General features: G+C 43.7%; 1 protein-coding gene across 2 annotated transcripts in view; it reads right to left on the reverse strand.

The window, feature by feature from the left end:
* SLC10A7 (solute carrier family 10 member 7) overlaps positions 1-26,631 on the reverse strand; it is a 169,052-nt gene that overhangs the window by 20,343 nt on the left and 122,078 nt on the right. The window contains exons 7-10 of one of the 2 annotated variants that reach the window (XM_068154084.1): positions 21,946-22,029; positions 10,629-10,794; positions 6,969-7,020; positions 5,380-5,453 (exon numbers count right to left, since the gene is read on the reverse strand). In XM_068154084.1, the coding sequence (XP_068010185.1) occupies positions 5,380-5,453; positions 6,969-7,020; positions 10,629-10,794; positions 21,946-22,029 (376 nt within the window). The remainder of the gene's footprint in view (positions 1-5,379; positions 5,454-6,968; positions 7,021-10,628; positions 10,795-21,945; positions 22,030-26,631) is intronic. The other variant, XM_068154085.1, reaches the window with a different exon arrangement.

Raw genomic sequence — 26,631 nt, forward strand, 5'->3', positions numbered from 1 at the left:
CAACCACTCCTTTTCAAAAATACCACAGAGGATAGCTTGAACACTCCCTCAGGGCAATGCACCTGCTTTTGCCACCTTATTTTCTGTTACAGAATTAAGAGATGCCTCCTTTTTCAAATCAAAATCATCTACCTTCTATCCTCACAAGTTAGAACATTTTGGCATTTTCTATCTGAAGGGTGATAATCACCACAAAATAAGCAGAGTCTCTGTTCAATTAGGATGGAATTTCACAGACTTTGGGTATAGGGGAAAAAAAAAACCCAAATGAAATATAAAACCCCAGCTAACACTAAGCAACAATGGTTTAGGCTGTGCAAATGTATTATTTACCTCTGTAAAATCTTGGAAGGAGGTATCTGCAGAATACTTGAACAAGCTAGAGAGAGCTGTGAGCAAACTGGAGCTATATGTGAGCAGGATGCTCTCACACTGTGCAGCTGGGGAACTGAGGGGAAGACATGGGCTGATTAATCCATAGCCTGGATGATGTGCTCACAGACAATTGAGTGGTCTGTGAATCTTCCTGTGCACTGCAGCAGGCTTCTAAGAATTGTTTCAAGTACAGACTATCAGTTCTGGACTCGTGCAGCAAGAAGCTGAGCATTTAGAAAAGAAGTGGGAATGAGATTAAAAACAATACAAAAGAATGTCAGCACTTCAGCTTTTGCTTGCCAATGAATTCTATTATTTCCTGAAAGAATTTTGTAGCTGAGGAACTGCCATTACTTTCAGAATTCCATGGTGAAAAACCCACTTCACTGATAAACCCAAATGAGGAAGAATGCACTCTGCATCACAAACAACACCCTGGCTTTATTAGAAGGTGGGGTTATTTCTGTTGTTTAGGCTTGGTTTGGCTTTTTTACCAATCAGTTCTTCATCAGTACTAATGTTTGTACTTTTGGTAGCCAAAATAGGTAGCAGCACTCCATTTGTTGCAGATAAACTAATTTTACATGGTAAATACAAAGAATGACAGTGAAAATATTTTTTGACAAGCCTGCATTTTACCTTTGGAGCTGTAACTTCCAGCTAGCCATTCCCTCTCTGAGAAATAAATAAAATCATGTTCTCTACTCGGCTGCAACTTTTGTGTAAGTGCAAGCAACAACTGCAGTGTTTTTTTTGGATGAGCCACGCTGATAGCTGTGCACTTCCTTGAGGCCTCTTCTCCTCTCGCGGAATGAACTCCAGGGAATGGCATCATGTCGGGCTTTCCAGATGGATTATGTGAAGCCATAGCTCAATGTCATTTTCAATAGCAAGGCTCATAATTAAAGGTCAAATAGTCACTTCATCTGCAATCAATCAATAGAAGAAGTACTAATACTAAGTACTAATCAATCACTGGCAAATGCACTAATAAAAGCCATGCATCAAACGTCCGCCTATGTGTGTGCTCACATGTTCTCTGCATATATGTGAGTGGAGAGAAGGGAGAAAGAGAACAAAGTGTGGGTGGATATGCCAGAGGGCATTGTGAATACTACATTTATCTTTGCTCCTTTTAAGTTTAGGTCCTGTTTCACTCATTAAGTGAAATACAAATAAACATTAGTTTTTCTGCATATGTGATGCACTGTCCTCAAAAAAACAACCCCTGCCAAAGCAGCCACCCCTTATGCAGGAATATCAGCTTGTGCTCCTAAGTAAGAAACACAAAGGCACCTAAGCCTGTGTAATTTGTCCTTACACAAACATGCCCTGCACTCTGATCTTTGAGACAAAAAGTGTGTCAGCTGTTCTGTCTACAAAATAAACCCCAGCATATGGGAGCAGCACTCATCTCCGTGCAGAGCAAGCACTTACTCATGGATTCGACAGTGGAAGTGGCAGTTGGCCTCATGAGCATGCACTGCATGGGAATTAGTTGGTTTCATAATATGGTGTGGGAGAAAGTGACTTATAAAAGTCTTCTCATGCCTCTCCTATTACCACTTCTAAAGCTTTAAAGCTGTCAGCTCTTCTCCCACTTTAGTCAGTGCCATTCTAAGCTCCCCAGGGAATGGGCCAGACGTACCTATTTGGAGTTTCACCTGCCAAGCTGGGAGAAATCAGTTTCAAAGTGAAAGAACAAGTGTTGGGGGGTCATTTATACACCACTGCTGGAATCCTGAAGACAAACAAAGCAGAGCTCCACAGCGGATGTGATGCCAGACCCTGAGCTGTGCTTGTGCTTTCAGACACTGTAATGACAGAGGGAGAGGGAAAAACTGTCTGCCACAAGAGAACAGAAGGGTTTCTCGTCATGCTGTTCATAGCAAACACCTCTGGACAAGTAGAAATGTGACAGAACAACAAAAGAGGAAGGGGCCAAAATGCCTACATCTGCTCTTCTTTCTGCCAAGATCAGGGTGGGCAAGACTGTGCTGGGGATAGACTTAACTGATCCTTAAAACCAAGTTAGATCTACTCTGCTCCCACCTTCAGTGAAGGAATAAACACTAACTGCTCTGGCTAACATCGCTGTTTACATCATCAGCTCAGGGGCTTGCCTCCTCACACTCCAGCTATACACAACCCAATCCTCCCTGCTTTCACAGAAATGCATCTGTGCAGCTCTTAGCTGGACCTGGTATTAATAGCAAAGACAGTAAAATGCCAGTGGTCTCACACTCAGCCAGGCTGAAACTGATGCACAGCAGCCTGTGTTGTGCACACGCTGGAGGGTGCACACAGGAGTGGCAGTGCCCTCAGGCTTACCAAAGATGGGCTCTCAGGGACTGCCAAAAAGAGCATTTCCCCATCAGGGATGGCGCTCAGTTCAGGACATGCTGCTGCTGGCTCCTTGTAAGACAAGCCTGGGAGCTTCAAAGAAACCTTGACAAAGCTGAGTCCCAGAGATGGAACACAGCATAAATAGCACAGGTCCCAACCACCCAGTGGTCTCAACCCAGGCTCAAAGCAGTAAGTAAAGCTAGTCTAAATGTGCAGAGCATCTTGTGATTAGCCTCCTATGAGACAAACTTGCTTTCTTTGAGACATCAGCTCTTCAAGGATGAAGGTAAAGCTGAGAGACAGTCCCACAATACTGTGTTCTACCATCTCCAGCACACTTATCCATGAGGCATCTGTATTGGCAAGAGAAGTAGAAGCTGCAGGAGTCCTTCAAGTCAAGGTAGCCAAAGCATTTTTCTTTGTGTGCTTGGGCAAAGCAAGCCACAAAACACAAAAACCCAACTCACTGGGCTGTGCTAATGAGAGCAGTAACTTGGAATTGGGAAAATGTGAGTCAAAAGTTAAAGCAACCTAGAAACCTCAAAAGCTCCTCCTTCAGTTTTTCTAAAGGAGCCAACAAAATACACAAAGGAAAGTCAACCAGCAGAAAAGAACTGAACTGACCCAGCTCTCTGCACAGGATGCAGGTCAAGAATGGCTGTAGGAGGATGCTCAGTACAAAGAAGAGTCCCCTTTTTTGAGTGGGTGACAGTAAACCTCTCTAGGACTTAAATACTCAAAAAGGCATTGTCCTTATTGTCTCAGTGTCATGGCAAGCTGCAAAAGTATTCAACAGAGCACATACAGAACTATTTTCACCGGGGAGCAAAAGGGAGACCTACACACTTGTGCTGTTAAACACCAGCAGCTTCTTTCCTGTAGTATTACAGTCATGGCCTAAGTTTATAGGTACCTCCAAATAGCAATTATGAGTTGCCTGTGGGGGTGCTTTCTGTACATACAAGTGTAGCTGCCCTCATGAACACAAGCTCAAGCCTCAGTTTCATAGAATATGTGGCTGAAAAAGATCTAATGCTGTGTACTCTATAGTCTGCTTCAAGGCAGGATGGCCTCCAGCTATCAAAGCCCTGTCTGAGGCTTGTCTACAGTGGTAGGAGATTCAAGTCATTAATAGGCAACGTATTCCAAAGCTAAACTGTCTTACATTACACAGGCTTCCCTGACTGTTACCTAAAATCACCCTGAGTGTAGCAAAGTCCTTCCCTTTTCAAAGTCCACTGTGAAAGAGTTCGTTTTTCACTTCTTTGCATCAACATTTTATGCGTTGGAAGATCACTACTGTATTTCAGCTGTCTTCTCAACAATCCCAACTGCTTCAGCCTTCCTCAGGGCTCACATTTCTGAGATCTGTGATCACTCATGGCACTTTCCTCTGATCTCTTTCCAGTTGGTCCACATAATTTTTTAATTGTGGAGCCCACATCATCCTGCAAATGTCAAAAGCCATAACGCTCTCAAGCCATACAACTTTTGCTCTTTCTCTGCAACCCACAGGACCTTGTGTGAAAGGAAATTAAGGTTAGGTTTGGTAAGATATGCATTTGACAACTCTATGGAGCTGTTACTTGTGCCTTTGTTTCTTCCTGCACTGTTAAAATAATTATTTGTTTCAGTAGTTTTCCATGAAATGAAGTCAAACTCACTGATCTATAATTCCTCGTCCCCTCCTGGTTTCCATTGTGACAAAGAGGCTTTATGTTTGCCTTTTTCTTGTCTTCCAGGAACTCCTTCACTTCCCACAGACTTTCAAGGGCACTTGCTAACACTTCTGCAGCACAGGCCTGGCTGAAGCAAGGAACCCTGAGATGAGTTTCACTGCTAAACTGACTTGGAAAACATGCCACCTAAGCCCTGACTTGTTCCGCCCGTTGCAGACCAAGTTCTTACCTTTGTTACTGACCCTGGCTGTGTTGCTCTTAGACAGATACAGAAGGCATATACTCAGTCCCCTATGTTTTATCAAACACAAATTTCCACATTTCACAACACAGTAAGAAAATATTCAAACACTCCTCATCCCACTGACTGAACACCCAGAAGGAAGCAGTAGCAAGTGGCTGTAAGCATCACTGATTGGGCGGTATTTCGGGAGTTTCTATCAGAGTATCTTATTATCACCAAGGGATCAGAAGTGACCAACATTTCAATGAGGATTTGATAAATTCTAATCCAAAGTATCTACAGACAAAGTAAACACATACATTTCTGCTGATGTTAAACAAAAGGCAGCATTGTCTGTCTGTGGTTTCTGAGTACTTGTGCTTTGACTTTTCACTTGTACATCCCAGCTTGTAGGTGTTAAGCTTTTACTGAGACTGGGCAGCTCTACCTTGCAATCTTTTCAGTAACCTGAAATTTTATCAACAGACCAGAATAAGAACACAAAGAATAACCCAGCTTTCCACAAATAAGGTGGTCTTGCTGTATAACCACTAAAATCTCAGCTGAGAAGACGGTTGTCTGCCCTGAATAAGAATTTTATCCACCTATTAGTGTCATACTGGTGACATTACTTGCCACACTAAACCCAAACCCATTTAAGCAGAAAAGCCAGCAAGCAGCAATTTTTCCTGTTTGGAACACAGCAAGGTATGAATGTTACTGTTGTTTTGCTCAAAAGCTTATCTCCTGACTTACCCAGGGTGAGGGATTTGTGTGTGGAACAGAAAATGATAGCCACTGTGTCTGCTGGTGTGAAACTAGAGTTACTCCTAGAAAAGAAAGAGTTTTAATAACCTCTGAGAGTAAAAACCTTTTTAAAACATCATTGATCAAATAGATTACTTGGAGCATCCATATGTGTGTTCACATCCCTTTGATCAGGTCTAGTGACAGAAATCCTTCTACCCACAAGTGACCAGCACTGTTGGATTAGGTTGGGTTTGTTGAGGTTTGGGGTTGGTTTTGAAAGCAGAATTGTTTCTCAGCCATGACAAACTCTCTAATGAATAGAGGGGAAGGAAAGTAATTCTGAAGACATGGTACATAGGGCACCAACTTAATTCCAGCCAAGGTTACTTTTGCAAACATGCTCTGTCACAGCAGTGGCCAGCTTGCCTCTGTGACAAAAAGAGTGACCTACCATTTCTTTTCCTAGTATGTAATGTCAACAAAATGCTCAATGTTTACTCTATGAGCACCACTTAGAACACGCAGCTATCTTCCACTTCAAATAAAAACTGCATTTAAGGCTTTGCACACTGGGAGTAACACCAGGAAGGGTGGACAAATGACATGAGAGAGAGGTATATGACTGGTCAATGGATGACCCTTTGGTCCTAATGAGAAATCATTTGATGAGGTTCCAAATATTTACCACACTGGGTTGGTTACTACTTATGGCATTTTAGATTTTACAGCTGGAATGTATCTTCCCCCCAGGCTAGGTCTAGAAGTTCAAAAGTGACTTTTAAAATGCCTTCTCAGGTCAAGGTATGACCTTGGCACAGAGAAATTTTCCTGTGGCACTAAAAAAAGTGTAAGTAATATTAAGAAAGTGAAACCTTCTTTGTGATTCTCCTTTATAGATGTTGTAATAAAGGTGTCTGGAGTCTGCTGTACTGTGACACTTCCCATTCAGCAGAGTGTTGCCAAGACTCCACTAGGCCCAAGTGAGAGGACAGCAGCGGGTATTCTGCTGTACACTCAAGTGATGCCCTAAGCCATTGCCTGCCACCATTCTCACAGTAGTGTTTTCCTGAGAAGGGAATGCACAACTGTTCTTCCTGGTTGAGATTTAAAAGGGAAAAACCAGCTCTACCAAACATTAGCTCAGGCCAACTGTCTGTTAAGAACCACCATATAAGTGTAACACATTTGACATATACAGAGAAGAGTGAATTGCAGCCCGGCAAATGTGTCTTGAGATGTAAAAAGTCAAACTGAGTTCTCTCTCTCATATGTCATCAGCATGTCTGCAGGGCAAATTATACCTTCAGTGACATCTGTGCAAATCCATTTTTTTCAGTGGATGAGGTATAGCAGTGATTGATTGAGATTTAACAACTCTGTAATTAACACACAAGAAAGGACAGAATTCAGGTCCTGCTCTCTTAGCCTATGAAACTCTAACAGAGAAAAATGCAGTAAGGACAATATTGAAATACCAAAATGAGGTCACCCCTATTCAGAAACCTGCTCTTACACATTTGCATAAACCATCACCCAAAGCAAAGACATCACACAAAACAAACATCCAAAAGTTCCAATTCAGCACATTCAATTACCTTGTAGAGAAGAGGAAAGTCAAAAACATGAAGCTCATCTGTACAGAAAAGACTGGAAGAGAAACAAGTTAAAATTAGACTTAGAGCACAGAAATAAAGAACACTTCAGGCTCTGCAATTGCTGTGTCTGTGCCTTCTGCCTCATAGTACAGGTCAGAAGCTAGGCTGCACCAAGTCTAGAAAGATCCAGCAACAAACCACCTCTACAGACTGGGAGAACAATACACATCATTACATTCAAGAAAGCCAGAGCCAATGCAGTGGCTACCCAAGTTCTTCTGAATCCAATTTTTCTTGACACAATGAATGGCAGGAACATCCACCACTACAAGCTGCACATCTCTTGCACTACTTTTGCTTATGAGGTTAGCAACATAGAATCTCTCAGACTGGGTATATTACTCTCCTAATGAATGATCACTATTAAGAGATCATAACAGACATTTTGACTCCCTCTCAGACAAAGGCTAGCTCCTGAACAGGGCAGTGTACCTCAGACAAAGCAGCTTTGCTTCAAGCTGAGTCAGCTTTGTAAGTGTGGATGGTTTCTGAGCATCCTGAGGGGAGCTCTCCCTCACCCACAGGGATATGGGATGCACAGAGCCCACCCTTGGTCTGCAGAGATGTGGGGAGAAGGAGGTAGCTTGGCTTCTGTGCTGGGTAGCTGCTGGGACTGCAGCGACTGAGCATTGCGCCAGAGAGCAGGAACTCCCCACTGAGCTGGAGGAGAAACCTGGACCTGCACAGACCTCTTCTGGGTTTGTGGGCTATGGGGGAAGGGCTTTTACTTGCAGCACAATCTGGGCTGGGTCCTCTCCCTTTCCTTGCAAACTGTGTGAATGCAATAAGGCTAATGTGTCCCACAGGGTAGAGCAAGCCAAGACAACACGTTTGATTCTGACCCCAGTTTACAACTGGGAAACACGGCAAGGATATTAGCTATTACTGGTGACATTTTCCATACTTTTCCATACATTTCCTAGGATGCATAAATGTCATCTCAGCAGGCACTTAACCCTTCCTTCATGAACTAAGGCAGCAACCCATTGTTCCTGAATTACAATTTTTCTGCACCTAAGCACATTAATATGCACAGAAAAAGCCAACCCCCTAATACACATAATTCTTTAAAGCAATAAGCAGTGGTGTTGCTACCAATTATCCCTTGTGCATATGTTGCTGTGGCTAGAATATTAACATAAAGATTACAGAAAAAACATTAATCAGCAGAATAATAAATGCAGTTTCATCTCAAACTCCTTGTGCTGATTCCACATCCTGCTGGAACACATGGTGGCTGTTGCGTTATAGCAGGATGTCAAATCAGCACTGGCCTGCAGTATACATATCCACCTCCACATCTTCCTTAGGTTTTGGGTGTATAAATATTTTAGGGAAAACAAAAGGTCTAATATGTTCCAAGCTGTTTCAAAGCTGATGTTAACATTGTCTCTCAGAAACTCCAGTCCTTCACACACGGAATGATTTTCAAGTGCACTGCACTGCCAGAGCTCTATAGAATCACACATGGCACAACTGCAGAGTTGGCTCGCAGTGAAATAAAAGAAAGCACAAGGCAGGTAATGGAAGCAGCCACTCTACACCAACTGCTCAAGGTAGAACACACCTTTTTAACTAAAAAAACCCCATTTTTTTTCTTTCTTCTAAAGCAGCAGTCAGCACAGTAACATAAAATGACTTCATTCTGAGTTTTGTTGCATGGTAAGCCAGAGGTGAACATCTCCATATTCCACCTCCCTTTTGCTGCCAACTCTGCAGTTATTTAAGTGCATCTGGGATGTGGCCCTTCTCAGGTGCCTCTGCTAACAAGTATTCCCTTTAATTTGATAGAGAGCTCCTTAGCAAGGCTTCCTTCTTTGCTTTCAGAATGAAGTATTTAGACAATACCATTTCTAATTCCATACACCAACAGTGTTTCATAACACAAAAACCTGCCAAAATCAGGATGGAATAAGAACTTAGCACAAAGGGCAGGGGCAAATGTCCTCCTGACTTTAGTGGCTTTAGAGAAGGAGCTTGGCTTTATAGAAGATACATTAAACAGTGCCTGTGCACACACTTCAAGTTAGGTGATGCATTGATTTCTTGAAGTGTAACAGCTTTAGAGTGCATGGGATGTGATTTATTATGTAAGTGTACTGTAGCTGCCGCTCCTCTAAGCAAATTGAAACTACTGTCCCTGGACAGTCTGAAGCAAGACAGAAATTCCCTGCTGGAAGAGGAGACAGTGCCTATACACCACTTCCTTTCCCTGGGAGGCAGTGATCTCCAAGTGTATTTTTAACTGATGGCAAGGACACCAGCAGTCTGCTCTCAGACTCTGCAAGAATTGTGCTCATCTACAGGGATAAATCAGCACACTGGAGCTCCCAGCTAGTTTCTAGGTTCATAACACAGTAAGAAAGAACTACTTAGAAGTTGTAACAGTGCTTCTGAGTGAAAACTCGACCTCAGATCTTCCCTTTCTGTTTGGAATGTAACATCTGTGCACTGATGGTCATTGAATAACAAAGAAGCAGAAACAGAATGGTCATACTGTGTCCGCTTCTGGGTCCCTCAGTTTAAGAAACATGTTGAGTTGCTCCAACACGTCCAGAGAAGGGCAACAAAGCCAGGGAGGGGTGTGGAGCACAAGCCCTGTGAGGAGAGGCTGAGGGAGCTGGGGGTGCTTAGCCTGGAGAAGAGGAGGCTCAGGGGAGACCTTATTGCTGTCTACAACTACCTGAAGGGAGGTTGTAGCCAGGAGGGGGTTGGTCTCTCTCCCAGGCAAGCAGCACCAGAACAAGAGGACACAGTCTCAAGCTGTGCCAGGGGAGGTTTAGGCTGGATGTTAGGAAGAAATTCTTCCCAGAAAGAGAGATTGGCCATTGGGATGTGCTGCCCAGAGAGGTGATAGAGTCACCATCACTGGAAGTGTTTAAAATAAGACTTGATGAGGCACTTAGTGCCATGGTTTAGTTGATTAGATGGTGTTGGGTGATTGGTTGGATTTGATCATCTCAAAGGTCTTTTCCAACCTGGATAATTCTGTATAAACATTTGGAAAGTAGTACTGTGCCTCTTTAGAAAGGTAGAGCCACTGAGCCATCTTAGGCACACCTGAAGAGCAGGGTTCATCCTTTCTAAAAAGCCTCCATCTCCTAAGACTTCTGGGGATTTGGTTTGCTAGATGCATCAGGGGGGACCTCATTGCCCTCCACAACTACCTGAAAGGTGGTTGTAGCCAGGAAGGGGTTGATCTCTTCTCCCAGGCAACCAGCACCAGAACAAGGGGACACAGTCTCAAGCTGCACCAGAGGAGGTTTAGACTCGAGGTGAGGAGAAAGTTCTTCACTGAGCGAGTCATTTGTCATTGGAATGTGCTGCCCAGGGAGGTGGTGGAGTTGCCGTCCCTGGAGGTGTTGAAAAGGAGATTGGACATGGCACTCGGTGCCATGGTCTAGTCATGGGGTCTGTGGTGACAGGTTGGACTCGATGATCCTCGAGGTCTCTTCTAACCTCAGTTATACTGTGATACTGTGATTACAAGCACAAGCCTAGCCCCATCCCAGCATCCCCACAGCCTCTCCCTTTCCAGGACATGTATCTGATTCCACGCCTGAAGCGCAGCTACAAGGGAGGCATTAAAGCTGAACTTACTTATCAACACTATTATAATCAAGCTAAATTTATCCAGGTCGATGTTGGGATTGGCAAAGGTGTCACAGAACGTCGTGTAGATGATCATCAGGAGCACACAGCTGCTGATAGCACCAAATGGAGGCTTCTTCCTTTCAAGCCAGTCCTTGATGTACCTTCGGACAATCTGAAACACAGAAACCAACAGGTTGCCTCTTTTCAAAGACGCAGGGAGCCAAGTTGGGCATCACAAAACGAATCTGACAGCGGAAAGACACAAAGAGAAGAGAGTAATTTGGATGACGGCCACAGTGGATTTCAAAGCTTCCCTGCCACACAAGTCTTCTTCTGGGGAATTTAACATTTGTAGTGCAACTTCCACTGGGCGTCCATAATGAGAGTATATTTTCAAGTACATTCAAATCCATCCTTAATCATGCCAAATGTTCTTTGCTAGCTGTCACTGAGACATGCCCATTAAGCCTCCCCAAAGTTTATCTCCTCTGCTGATACTAATGGATGGATGTAATTATCACAGTCCCCTTTGCACCAACAGACAATTCCAAGTGCAACTTTGGGAATCTTAAAAATCTGACATCTCCAGGAATTTCAGGAGGGCGGATAATCGAAAGTGATCCATGGAACACTTTAATATTTAAATACCCAGCGATGCACCAGAAGTTTTTAATTAAATTATAACTCAAGCTTGAAAAGCAAAAGTGCATGTGTTGTGGGAGCTTAAATAATTCAGCCGCTGAATATCCAGAGTTTTTGTAAATCCACAGACAAACGCCACTTGCACGCTTTTAGAGCGCCAGAATTAACACAGGAGAGCCAGGAAACCTGCTGGACTCGGTGGGAACTTCTGCACTTTCAGGAAACACAATCCAAAGTTGGTTTGCCAAGGATTAGTTATTATTTTGTTTTAAGAAACAACATCAATTCTGAAGTACCTCCAACTTTCAAATGCTGCCAGGCACTACAGGACCGAGCCTCAGCAGATACAATGCCTCTGTTTCAGCCCTGCCTGGGGAGGCGCTTCTAGTTCTTCTCTTTACTTCATAAGGTCTGAAAACAACAACTTTTTAAAGCTTTTATCAGACAGCTGTGGCTTGTGTTAATTTTTCAGCAATCACATCGTCTTGCCTAATTTCTCTTGAGGCCTCCTGATGTTCTCTGCTACCATGCTCTTTCAGAAATAACAGCACTGAGATCCTGAAACTCCTCTACCAGAGGGCCCTAAAGGTGTCTCGTTACCTTCTCATAGCAGTACCATCAACAAATGCCACTCATGGTTTAACAGCACACAAGATTTTAGAGGGATTCAAGATGAATATCCAAGCACCATCACTGATGCTACCATAGGACCTTTTCACGCACCGACTGCCGAAGCTGCAGGACTGACCTTGCAGCTGCCAGGTTTCCTCCTCTCCAGCTTGCTTGCAAATCTCTCCGTAGCAGTCCTGGAAGCAGCTAATCCAGTCACCACAACAAACAGATTTCACAGCCCACATGGTAGGGTACACACCAAAAATTTGGCACATGGGGCTCATGGAAAGTTAGAGGCTGGAAACTATCATTTAGTTCTCAGCACTTCTAAGCTTCCCACTGAAAAATAACAATTTTACAGGAAACCATGGAAGAGACTGCTCAACACCCCAGTGCACAACACCCCACTCAATGTTCAAATTTCACACTTGCCAGATGCAAAAAGAGAGAACACAGCTCAGAAGGTATGACCAAGCCTCTGAAAAGAGCATTCAGTGGAGCTCCTTCAGCCACCTCCTTACCAGCCAGCAGGCAGGAACAAGGCACTGCATTGATGAAAGAGGTAACAAAGTTGAACGAGAACATTGAGTGCACAGCATGAAAGCCATCAAATGGGAAGACCAGGTGAGCCTAATCTGAGCAGATTTGGGACTCTAATTATCAGAAGCAAGAAGCAAAGTCATTCACCTCTAAACTGAGTGTTTTCTAAAGGAACTTAAAAAACCCCACAACACAAAACACCAACCCAACCTATTATCCCCTACCACTGAAATCACACTGGGGAAAAAGCAAAGCCACCTAAACCCACCTATTTATTTATGGCCCTTCCCAAAGATTTATACTGAAAGTAACCAGATGTTGCAGAAGAACAGTGATGGCTACTACTGCCACAGCACAGCTTAGACTGCAGGTGTTTATTAAGTGAACAATACCTTTGTGTCTGTACAAAGTGTAATACATGACAACATATATACATGACAACACTAAGTTTATACACCTACTTATCACGGACTGATATAAGAGGAAGAAAAAAACCAGCTTGAAACTGAAAGTGCAAGAATATTTCCTTAAAATCTTCAGTTGGTTGGTCTCTTTAAATATCCACCTCTATCCATTCTGGAATTATTATGACTCAACCACCGTAACTCCCAGCATGGCTTTTAGAAATCATCTCCTCAACCCAGTGTCACATAAATGTATACTGTGGAAACACAGATAAAATATACCCTCCCTCACACACAGTCCCAGAGAGGTTTTGTTTTTCTCACAGGGCTCAGGAAGATCTATCATTTCAGAGGTCGATTCAGCCTCTGATCAGTGATTCAAGGTAATCTAAATTCTTGTATAACTTAAAGAGTGGAGAAATACAACCCTACAGCTATCTGTAAAGAGTCAGCTAGATTTTTCACAGGGATGCTCATGTCAGCCGATTCATTTTGACTGAAAAACAATCCATTAGTTACTTATTCATGCCCTGCAGAGTTGTTTCAGGACAAGGATCCTTTGAAAGCCTTTTAATTCTTAACCCAATTCCATAACTTTCCAGGGTTAACACAGAACTTAGCAAAATCATTATGAAGATGTGTAGTGAAATAACAGTAACTCCCCCAAATGCAACAAAGGCAATGCAGAATGAAGTACAGAGCCAGCCAGTGAACCTCGTTGTTCTGTGGGGTTGGCAGCCTCTGGCAGAAAGTCTAACAGGGGTTGAAAAGCCTCAAGCAACACAGGCTGAAATGATTAAATACAGAATCTCATAGGTAATTCAGAGGCTGGGCAGGGATACTGAGCTCCATTTGTCTGCAAACTTAGCCACAGCATGATGATTGTTGCATGTTAAAGTCATAGGATCAAAGAATGGCAGGCGATGGAAGGGTCTCTGGAGATCGTCTAATCCAACTCCCTGCTAACACAGGTTCATCTAGATCAGGTTGCACAGGAATGTGTCCAGATATGTTTGGAATCTTTCCAGAGAAGGAGACTCCACAATCTCTCTAGGCAGCCTGGTCCAGTGCTTCACAGTAAAAATGTTTCTCCTTAAGTTCCATTGCAACCTCCTGTGTTCTAGTGCGCACCCACTGCCCCTTGTCCTATCCCCGGCAACCACGCTAAGAGAACACCCCCATCCTCATGGCCTCCACCCTTTAGATATAAGCATTGAGAAGATCCTCTCCCAGCCTGTTCTGTTCCAGGATAGAGTGTCCCTCAGCCTCTCATAAGAGAGAGGTGCCCTTTGGTCTGTACAAAGGACACCACACTGGGGCACCCCACTGGTGTGTCAGCTCTCAATGGAAGTAACAATGCCCAGTATTTGAAGTACATGGAGGACAAGGGAGGGACAAGCACTGGAGAAATAAGCAACTGAGAAACTATCTGAAGTGATGCTCCTGTGAAAAGATGAACTTACAGCCTGGGGTAGAAATGTGAACGACTGACAACCAGACTACAAGCATCAGAGTGGCACACAGATGGAGAAGAGCAAGAAGAGGAGCACCCTTCAGATGCAATAACTTCACAGATCCCAGTGAAAGGGAATTAATTCCTCACATTAAAAAAAAAAAAAGAGGGGAAAAAAGGCAGTTAAAAACAACAGCTTGGGAGGGTGGGCAGATATATCAGTAAAATAATAATTAAGGGATACTATATTATTATTATCTAATAATAATAATGTACTTTACATGGGAAATGCTGCAGGACTCTACTATGCTGCAGAGAAGGCATGCACGGGTTCTAAGGTATAAATCTCAAGGCCTTGCAAACCACATCTTGGCTGAAACTCCTGCAGAATTACTTCTGCCATGAAGACTTTGGAGCCTCTGGCCCTACAGTAGCGATCACTTTAGGAACAATGAACTGCAAAGATTTGCCTACAGATTTAAATGCCAGCCCCAAAGAGCAGGGAATTCCTGATGGCTGACCTGGAGGTTGCACACGAAAGAACAGTGCACGGTGAATCCTTTCCCCCCTGCTGTGGTTTAGTGGAGAGAAGAGAGGAACAGAAGCAAAACTCTGTAGTAGGTGTTATTTGATAATAGCCTGCATGATAAAAGATGTTGACAAACTCACAGAAAAGTTAGATGACAAAAGGACACAAACATGTCCATCAGGCCACTACCTCCTGGTGACTGTTCTGGCCATCTCCAAAGGTTTTTGGGAAGCCATCAGCTCAAATTTACTTCAAAGCACAGTTCCAGGCTCAGGCTTCCCTCTCTCCCAGGACTGAATTTTTGAACAACAAAAGAATGTAATTGCACATGAATTAACAGTATTATCCCCATTTAAATATGGTTGTTCTACCAGAACGTTCACACACAGAGCAGTTTTCCTCTGTATCCTGCCATAACCTCCTTGTTCCAACACCAGCCTTCCTAGGCAAATGGGCTAACAGCTCGTGTGCTTAATTCCCTTAACATCCCCTGTACAAAGCAACACAATCTGCTGTTGCAGGAGAGCAAGTAAATAATGCTCAGCTGTTCTAAGATCATAGATGAAAACAGCTTCACTTACCTAATGGTACCTTCCCAACTATACCCAGAGAAATTTGTCAGTAAAACAGAGCAGGCAGGTGGAAGGAGTCTAGCTGAAGTACTGGACATGCAGGATAAAAAATGCAACAAACAACAGGATTCATTAGTGTTCATTATTAATTGACCTAAATAGGGCAAGGAGCTCCCCAGCCTCCATGTATATGGGATGGAATGATTTCTGACATTTGTAACAGAGTAGATCTTTGAAAAATTATCCAGATCTTCAACTTCAGTGTTTTTTTAAGCCCATGAGGTGAAAAAACCCAACCACCACAGGGGTAATGGCTATGAAGTCACCTTCTCTGCTCCCATTAAACACACAAGAGTATCTCTTGGTATTTACATCATTCCACAGAGTAGATTGTTTCCCCGATTCCATCAGCTCATTGGGACTGATTTAATCTTTAACAGAATACACAATGTTTTTACTGCCCTTCTGCTTCTCCAGTTTATTATCTCTTGGTTTGTGCTTCTGAGTACCTGAACAAAACACCTGGGACTTTACCATTTCAGCACAGAAACACGAGTCACTTTTTTCCTCGCATTGAAACACAAGGAAACAAGTTGAAACTCTGCTGGGTTACCACTACACCTAAATGCAGCAGTCACCTTATTGACCTTGTCTTTTAAGGCAAGATTCCTAACTCATTCCTAAGTAATACTGTCACTACTTACAGCCACAGACCTTTGTGATGAACTCTGTACTGTGAAGTTTTCTTTTGAAAAGCCTTGAGACAGGCTAAATATCTGCAAGACTTTAGTAACTGTGTAATACCTCTTTTTACACACTGATGGCAAACCAAGAAATAAGACTGCATGGAATATTGGGAACTGCTTTGGTGAAGCCTGGAAGAGATGAAAGCTGGAGGTGGGGAGATTCAGGCTGGATGTGAGGAGGAGGTTCTTCACCATGAGAGTGGTGAAGCCCTGGAATGGGTTGTCCAGGGAGGTGGTCGGGGCCCCGTCCCTGGAGGTGTTTAAGACCAGGCTGGATGAGGCTCTGGCCAGCCTGATCTAGTGTGGGGTGTCCCTGGCCATGGCAGGGGGGTTGGAACTAGATGGTCCTTGTGGTCCCTTCCAACCCTGAATGATACTATGATACTATGAAAGCAGGGGAAACTGGCAAGACAAAAGTGAACTAAGGTGACAGCAACTGTGAGAACTAGTAGTAAGCTTCAGATAGTGGAAGGTAAAGGAGATTATGGAGGTTACAGAAACAATGTAACCATGGACCATTCTTCACAGACTTCCATAGCACAACCACCTTCCACATACCCAAGGTCTGCATGGCCATTCAGATGCACAGACTCTTTTCCAAAGCAGAGCTCATCTCACAGAGCCAGACCCCATTCTGAGAGCTCTCCAGAGCCTGTAGCTGTGTGAAGGCACATGTTCTCACCTCTTCCTGTATACTGCTAGAAAGTTCCAAACTTTGTACTGGTTCACCCACCTTTCTATACTTCTAGAACATCAAAAAATGCCAAATCTATCCTTACTCTGTGGAAAGTGAAATCTTGTATTTCCTTTCTGAAGATGGGATGGGAAAAAAGGGCTTCCCCCGCACCAATCTGGGGGAAAAAAAATAAGTGTCTTTTTGACAAGCATCTTGTTTTCTTTCCTCAGCTTACCAAACTCCCTTAAAAGCTATCTCACTCTGTTCTGTCAGTCAGTTTACTCCCAAGAGGTAGCTCCTGACACATACAAGCCTTCAAAGCATGCTTTATAAAACCCACACGAGGCCATTCTCAAAATTAACTTTCACATTTTGGGGTAATTTACAACTGTTGCTTTAAAAGCTTACAAGCAGGTGTGAGATGGCAGGAAGGTAAAGCCAGGCTGCAGCAGTGGCAGAGGTTTTCTTCAGCTTTTGTATTTCTGTGGAGACAAAGGTTCTGTTCCCTCTTCGCGTCACGCCTCAGAAGGGAGCCAACTGTGGTCTGAAAGCTGTTTATCTGCCAGCTCCGTTTTCTGCAACAAGCTTCTAGAAGCACTCATCTCCCAGGGTACCACTCCTCCTCCCTGCAGCTCCTCTGGACTTTGAAGAGAAAGTAGGGCTACTTCCATGTGGATTTAAGTCACAAGGAAAGGATCTGACACTGTTCCCTTTATAGAACAGTTTCTTTAACTATTGTTTCCCCTGCTCTCTCTTCAGGCTTAGGTGAGCAGAACCTTACTCCCTAGCAGCTTCCACCTACAGTTCCCTTTCTCTTTCTTTAAAAATAAATACATTGCAAAGCTTTTTAGTTTCAATTTCACTGACAACTTGTACTGCAACCTAGCACCCTCTCAGAGCCGTGCTTATTTATAAGCACACCTCCCAAACGCTGATAGGGCTCCTGTGGACCATTTTGAGCAACGATGCAGAAGGCACTTAAAATCCTTTACTTGTAGGACATCACGATTCTCTGTGTGTGTGTGTGACCAGATGCAGTGAGGATTTTCTGTACAACCAGCTTCATTTTATAGATTTGGGATGGAGAACTGCTTAGAATCATAACATTAATTTTAGCTTTAGTTAAGGTCTGTTTAATGTGAAGTGCCCACTTTACGCTGGCAGACAAATTACCAACGGGGCAACTCGAGAATGCATGAATGATAATGCACAGACAAGCTTTTTATTATTTATTCATAGAAAACAGTGGGTTTTGGTGTGCTGCTTTGAAAAATGTTCAAACTGGTAGAATATAATGAAAGCACAGTGAAAATTCTATTTCATTAACATTTAATCATAAATTGCTCTTTAATATAAAACATAAAATAAGAGGCTGTCACAAGCACTTAGGTGTAGAGAATGGAGAGAGACGGCAAAAAGGGGAAAGGAAATACTGCACTGGTTTTCACTCTTCCTGTTATCTGCCACTTTAGAATGAAAAGATAAAGTAAGGCAAGAAACAACAGTCTTCAGCCCAATCTCACAACTGGTCATGAAGAAACATCTCTCAAAACCTCACAGTTTGCTGGCTAAAAGCGTTGCCAGCATCTATAGACAAGGAAACAGTTGTTTGAGCAAAATCACGACAGCTCAGGAGCAGCAATCTTCATCAGAACTCTTCTACCCAGGGGAAAAAAAAAATAATCATCAGAACTCTGAGCTGCCAGAGCAAAAGCCTTCTCTCTGAACTGCCTATTACCCTGTCTCTCCTGTAACAAGCGTTCTCAAATTCCCCTCAGAGGTACACATGGGTGGTGCACAAATAACAAGCTCTTACACACCACAGACCTTCAGGGCTGATAGAACCTCACATCTTTATAAAACAGAATCATAGACTCCTTAAGGTTGGAAAAGACCCCTAGGATCATCAAAGCCAACTGTCAACACCACCAAGCCCACTAAACCATGTCCTGATACTACAGATTATGTCTCTTCTCAAGACCTTGTCAGAGAAGTCTTCTTCATTACTCTGTAATTACAAATGCAACATTACTCCATCAATGCTGACCTGAGTAACAACACACTGGCAATTAGCAAAACACATCTGTAGATAACAAAGGTTTTAGGCTTAGACAACTTGCACAGCTCTGCCAAAGAACAGAGTGATTCCTCCTACTGAAATCATCTGTCAGCAGCTACCTGTAAGACTCAGCGCCTTTCTGATAGCAAATCTCCCTCCCCCTTTAACAGTTCTTTTACCTAGCAAACAGCAGCCCCCACCTGAGCAGAGCCTGTACCTGCAGCCCCTTACACGTTTCATCCTTAGTAGCTAATGTTTGACTCCTGTTCACAGCAGTCTTGTCACCCTTAAAAATGGTTTGAGAAACAGCAGAAAGCGAGCAGCAATTACACTATCCCGACTTCTTTCTCCCAGCCATCATTAAAAATTCTGACAAGTCAGCCAAGCAACCAAAACTCTTGATATTTTTTGCCATAAAGCAAACAAGAAACTCCAAACAAAACCAAACAGAACTAAAAGCACCTTCTCATCTGCTTTGCTCGTATCCCAGGGGCTGCTCGAAGAGCCGGCTCTGCAGCCTGCTCAGGAAACGAGCGTTTAAGCAACACAGGTTTTCCCAGAGGCAAGATTTTTTTAAAGGAAAATAAAGCCCTTGGAGAATGCTTCCTTCAAGCAGCCTTCTCTGGTTTACACTGATGTGGATCAAGAGGAAAGCCTCTGTTGATCCCAGCTGAGTTAGGAAGGCTGAAGAGAAGCAATCCTCCAAGCAGGCAGGTTCCAAGCTTGTTTTATTCCCAATCAAGCTCTTTGCTACCAAGTAACCTTAGCAGGGACTGACTTTTCTGGAGAGCATGACTGTGCATGGTAAGGAATTAACATTGTGGGCATGAAATGATAAATGAGAAGTAACTGCTGAAATGGTCATTCATGAATTATGGGCCATTATCTCTTACAGCATCTGGAGTCCCAAAGTGAGCAACTAGTGATTCACAAAGCAATATTATATTGCTGTGCTGCGTGTTGTGCAACAGTTCAGTAGTGAGGGAGCAGTGGGATAGGAATTAAATGCAAACTTCCCTTTTAATGGCAACACAGCCATGCTGCCTCTGTATGAAGGGCAGGTTGACATGTCTATGTATTTTTTTAACACCTCCAGGCATGGTGACTCCACACCTCCCTGGGCAGCCTGTTCCAATGCTTGGCCACTCCTTCAATAAATTATTTCTACCATGTAATCTGAACTTATTCAGAGCACTTATTTCATATGCCTGCTGCTCAGTCCCTGTGACTTACCCTTACTGCTTGGTGCAGTGATAAAAAAACCCTCAACCCCACCAGCTGGCTCACATAGCAATTTCCTGAACATCTTTCCTAAGTACCATACCATATATAGGGTATATATATTCATCACCATATACAGGGATGAAAGCCCTCTTGAAATTTTGCAATCACTTTGTCCAGCAACCTACCACCACCTTCAGTCTTCTTCCATGGCAGTACAGACTGCTGATACACTCCATCTCTGTAAGTTACTTCATTGCTAGATCTATGACATGCTATTTGCTTCCTAGAAACTTCCAATCAAGGCTTCTAACTAAGAGCTTCTGGGTTTTGGACCTGTCAGTATGATTCAAGTACTTTCATTTGTCCTCTTTTAGTAGAGATAATTTAATTTCAACAAGGTAAGAACATGATACACAAGTAGGCTCATCAGCAACCCTGTGTGGTCCTAATTAATAAGGAGATTCTGAGGGATTTAGCTCCAAGTACATGACTAATTCAATAGACTTCAGGGACACAGAGGTTAAGTCCAGTTTCTACATGGCTTTGCTACAGCCAGGTTACACAGGTCCTGATCCTGGTCATTATTGTATGTTCTCCTGCTCATCTTCTTATTAGGCTTTAACAGCGTTGTTTGACCATGTAAGAAACTAACATCACTAGGAGTTTGGCACGTACTAGAACTTGCCAACTTCGAAATGTGCACTCACAGCTTGAAAAAAGCCTGCTTGACTGCTCTGCAGAGCACAGGCAATGACAGATAAGCTTAACATTCTCCAAGGTGCTCTCTTAGAGACTCCACTTTCATTTGCCTGCATTTTAACCACGCTCTTTCCATTTCAAAGTCTGCTTTAGACTGACAGAATTCAAGTTCCAGCTGAACCCAGAGCTAAACTGCATGCTAGAATCAGCAATGATAACCCATGGGAATGAACTACTGATACTCCCTTCGTGCATTGGGAATGACTGAGAATGATGAGTACTTCCAAGCATGTAAGAATTAGGCTAGGGATATTTTGGTGTCTTAGACTAGTGGACACTTCTGATAACTTTTGGCCTTAAATATAGCAATTTCCCACCATGAGGTGGGAGAAAAAAATAATTAGTATTAACATTTGTGAAAAACCAGGCACCACAGAGATAAGTGGCACAGACAGTCCTACACTGCCATTAATACCTTTACATCCAGTGAAAGATTTCTATCACATGCCATGAAGAGTAAGGCCTTGTGGTACAATATGAACAATGAGTATAAAATGAAATATTGAACAGCTGCTCATTCCGTGAATACTCCCCCATCCAGTGTAACAAATGACAGAGGAGTCAGGCAGAAAGAACAGTTTGCAACTGTGCAGTTAAAGCCTTTCCTGTAGAACATGTGAGAAAAGGCTTGAGCAGCTTTCCTTTTGTGATTTCTTAACTTCTGACTGCTTAGCTCTTGTGTGTTTTTTAATGTTGAATTTTTTTTCTCCCCTCCAATAATTAGTGATAGTAGCTACTACACAGGGAGAACTTCCTTCATCAGCCAGGCAAAGGGCATGTGACAAAAGGACTATGTGGTATTCTCAGAGCTCATTTGTATGGGGCTGGAATTTCTCCCAGGCTGGGCTGCCATTTTCCCCACTTTATGTTCACCAAGTCCCTCCTCGATATGCAGCAGCGTATGTTTGTGGTACTGAGGGACAGATGCTCAATCTCAACAAAGATCAATGTGGCTCCAGGGAGCACTGTAGCATCTTTTCTCTGATATTAGACTTCACTATCCCGAGGCTGTTCCTATGTGGCAGCTTATCAGGTTGCCAGTCTGTATTTAAGATAGCTCTCTTTATCTTCTTGCTTTAAATAAGAGTGTATATTTAAAAGACATACCTGTCCAATAATAAGGGGGACTACAACAGTCATAAACAGCTGGGAGAATATAGATGTAAAAGGCACAGAGGAGGAGGATCCAAGCTACAAAACAAAAAGACACCATTAATATTGCACTTTTTCATAGGACCTGCACATTCCATACAGAGGTGTCACACATTGGTATGCATTTTATCTTACACATAAAACACTTGGAAGCGTGAGCACAGACTCAGAAGCAATGTGCACAATGTGCATTTAATTGTTACATCCCAATGAAGCATTTGGTATTCCACAATGACAAAAAGTAAAGCAAGCTCTGGTTGATTATTTTATAACCTAAGGTAACAGTTCCATCAATATTCATTTAGCTGCAACCCTGCTACACAGCTATGGCAAGTAAATTAGACAAGCATTTGCAGGATGATAGTCTGAACAGACAGGGAGTGAATCTCCTTGACTAAACTTAGCTCAACTAACCCCACCATTGATACAAACACCAAGCAACAAAACCTGGTGTAGTCATTGCAATAAATAGAAAAAGAGTGAAGGTATTCACATGTTTTATTTCAATGATGTCAAGGAGATCTATTGAAAGTATATAACTCCTTTTTCCACTGAGACAGGCTTAGGCTTCAAATAGGTCATCACCTTAGTTATGACTGTAAATGCTAGAAGTATTTGTTTTTAAGATGCAGGGGGAAAAGGGGGGAACAAACAGAGTCAGTGGGATTTTTACAACTTGGTTCAAAATGCTTAGTGAAGTATGCAGTGTCTCTTACAGTCTGATTGGACTTGGTTTAGGCCAGGTCATTGGAAATGTCCTCTTCAACATCTTCATTGATGATCTGGATGAGGGGGTCGAGTCAGTCATCAGCAAGTTTGCAGATGACACCAAGTTAGGAGCAGATGTTGGTCAGTTAGAGGGTAGAAAGGTTCTGCAGAGGGACCTCAACCGACTGGACAGATAGGCAGAATCCAATGGGATGGCATTCAACAAGTCCAAGTGCCGAGTGCTGCACTTTGGCTATGGCAATCCCATGCAGAGCTACAGGCTGGGGTTGGAGTGGCTGGAGAGCTCCCAAACAGAGAGGGACATGAGGGTGCTGATCGACAGCCGCCTGAATATGAGCCAGCAGTGTGCCCAGGTGGCCAAGAAGGCCAAGGGCATCCTGGCCTGCATCAGGAATAGTGTGGCCAGCAGGAGCAGGGAAGTCATTGTGCCCTTGTACTCTGCTTTGGTTAGGCCACACCTGGAGTCCTGTGTCCAGTTCTGGGCCCCTTAGTTTAAGAAGGACATTGAGACACTTGAAGGTTTCCAGAGAAGGGCAACAAGGCTGGGGAGAGGCCTTGAGCACAGCCCTGTGAGGAGAGGCTGAGGGAGCTGGGGTTGTTTAGCCTGGAGAAGAGGAGGCTCAGGGGTGACCTCATTGCCCTCTACAACTACCTGAGGGGTGGTTATGGCTGGGAAGAGGTTGGTCTCTTCTCCCAGGCAACCAGCACCAGAACAAGGGGACACAGTCTCAAGCTGCACCAGGGGAGGTTTAGACTCGAGGTGAGGAGGAAGTTCTTCACCGAGCGAGTTGTTCGTCATTGGAATGTGCTGCCCAGGGAGGTGGTGGAGTCACCGTCCCTGGAGGCGTTCAAGGGGAGATTGGACGTGGCACTTGGTGCCATGGTCTAGTCATGGGGTCTGTGTTGATAGGTTGGACTCAATGATCCTCGAGGTCCTTTCCAACCTAAGTTATACTGTGATACTGTGAAATGGAATTCAGCCCATCTTTAACAGCAACAGAATATGCACAAAGAAATACAAAATGAGGAGTCCAACCCAGCATTATCAAAGCTTCCACAGACAATCCTTTTCTTCATGGTGAGGGTAAATGACATAACACTGAGGATTTCACAAATCCACAGTTTTGTGTTTTGCATTTCACTTGAAAGATCCACAAAACAATGAGAGATTTCAGGACCTTTTCAGCCCCATCTGAATGATTTCCTAAAGCATTCCCACAAGACTCAGTCTGCATTATTTTTATGGCACTTTTCTTCCTTTCAAAGATACCTGCAGGCCTGATAGACAAGGAGATGATGCAATCTATAACTTGATAAAACTCTGCTTAGATGATTTGATCTAGAACTTCCTGTAACTCTGCCTGGAAGGAAAAATAATCAACAGCTGGCCACAAAAACAGCAGCATATAAGCAAATTCTTCAGATATTCAGGGAACAGAAAAATCAGAAATACTTACAAAATCACAGAATCATCAAGGTTGGAAAAGCCCTCCAAGATCATCAAGTCCAACCATCAACCCAGAGATTTAACACAAGTGCCAGGTTCTACAAATTGGCCCAGGCACTGCTACAGGCTGGGGTCAGAGTGGCTGGAGAGCTGCCAAACAGAGAGGGACCTGGGGGTGCTGATCGACAGCTGGCTGAACATGAGTCAGCAGTGTGCCCAGGTGGTCAAGAAGGCCAATGGCATCCTGGCCTGCATCAGGAATATAGTGTGGCCAGCTGGAGCAGGAAAGTCATTGTGCCCCTGTACTCTGCTTTGGTTAGGGCACACCTTGAGCCCTGTGTCCAGTTCTGGGCTCCTTAGTTTAGGAAGGACATTGAGACACTTGAATGTGTCCAGAAAAGGGCAACAAGGCTGGGGAGAGGCCTTGAGCACAGCCCTGTGAGGAGAGGCTGAGGGAGCTGGGATTGTTTAGCCTGGAGAGGAGGAGGCTCAGGGGAGACCTCATTGCTCTCTACAACTACCTGAAAGGAGGTTGTAGCCAGGAAAGGGTTGGTCTCTTCTCTCTAGCAACCAGCACCAGAACAAGAGGACACAGTCTCAAGCTGTGCCAGGGGAAGTTTAGGCTCAAGGTGAGGAGAAAGTTCTTCACGGAGAGAGTCATTGGTCATTGGAATGTGCTGCCCAGGGAGGTGGTGGAGTCCCCATCCCTGGAGGTGTTCAAGAGGGGATTGGATGTGGCACTTGGTGCCATGGTCTAGTCATGAGGTCTGTGGTGACTAGCTTGGACTCAATGATCTTTGAGTTCTCTTCCAACCTTGGTGATACTGTGAGTCAAAAGGGAGAAGTAAAGGCTTGCAGGGGAAGATTCATACCATCCACATGAGTATCTGGAGCCAGGCAGTACAGCTACTCCATTCCCAAGAGGCACATGGGAATGAATCTCTGCATGATTCCTTGCAGAAAGTGGAGCAGAAAACTCCATCAGGCCACTCATGATCTCCTTGTTGTTTTAATTCTCATAAGGAGCTTCTGAAATTTTAAAAGGTCCATGGTTTTTTTCAGCCTGCATTTGGACTTATTTTTTCGCTCCGTGCTGAGGAGCTGAAAGCATTACTTACTGTGAATTCCAGGAAGCTTTTTCAAGTGAAAGTGAAGATTTTTAAACTTTAAAAATCTGCCTGAGTCACAGGGGAGTGAAATCCAAGCAAGCAGTCTGCATGCCAGGACCCTCTGCACAGCTTCACAAAACGACGACACTTCGGCAGTGGCTCTTGTGCAGTTTTCTACAAACACTGATTGGACTTCTCCCACTTCAGCATTTTATGCTCAGCAGAGGCATAATCAGTTTCTAAGTCAGTGGTGAAAAATCGTTCAGCAATGTAATACAGAGCTGGAAAAGGCAGCTGTTCAAACAGCAATAGCCTTGCCAGCTCGTTTAAATATGACTTCAAATGCAGCATCTTCAGCTTGGTTTGGGTTCGTGAACACTTGGTATATACAAGGATGTGTTTTGGGTTGGGTGTGGATTTTGGGGGGGTTTGGTTGGTTTCACAGTATCACAGTATCACCAAGGTTGGAAGAGACCTCAAGGATCATCGAGTCCAACCTTTCACCACAGACCTCATGACTAGACCATGGCACCAAGTGCCACTTCCAATCCCCTCTTGAACACCTCGAGGGATGGTGACCCCACCACCTCCCCGGGCAGCCCATTCCAGAGACCAATGACTCTCTTGGTGAAGAACTTTCTCCTCACCTTGAGCCTTTGTTTTTTAAACAATCAGAAACTGAATTACAGGTACTGTGCTGAGAGACTAAACCAGTTTACCTAGGACAATTGTTTTATTCAGTACAAACGATCTTCTATATCAGGGTATGGTCCTTCACCTTGTCAGCTTCACCCCACACACTCAAGTTCACCTTACTGTCATCTGCACCACCAAAAGGCAAAACCATAAGGCATCACCATAAGGAAAACCTTTTTCACTGTAAGGGTGACAGAACACTGGAACAGGCTGCCCAGAGAGAGAGGTTGTGGAGTCTCCTCTGGAGACATTCAAAACCCTCCTGAATGTATTCCTGTGTGACCTACTCCAGGTGATCCTGCTCTGGCAGGAGAGTTGGACTGGAGAATCTTCTGTAGCCCCTTCCTATCCCTGACATTCAAATCATCTGTTAGACAACATCTATAAACTCCTCTATTACCTTAAAACTATTTCCAGAGAAAGACACAGAAGGTAAAGGCTGAAGCAAAGAGAAGGCAGGAACACTGAACAAAAAAAGCCTTGAAAGCCAGGTTCTGGACATACAGTGACTAGCTATGAGGAATCACAAATGCTGAAGGACCCACAGCTGGTAGATGAGTCATTTGTGGAGGGCAAGACTGCCTCAACATTTGCAGTATGCAAGCACATCAGACCTACAAATGTAAGCATCTCATGGACTCACAGACATGACCTGGGTTC

The sequence above is a fragment of the Melanerpes formicivorus genome, unplaced genomic scaffold (assembly GCF_026170545.1).
Source record: "Melanerpes formicivorus ecotype bairdi unplaced genomic scaffold, bMelFor1.0.p_v2 SCAF_27, whole genome shotgun sequence".
Taxonomy (NCBI): domain Eukaryota; kingdom Metazoa; phylum Chordata; class Aves; order Piciformes; family Picidae; genus Melanerpes; species Melanerpes formicivorus.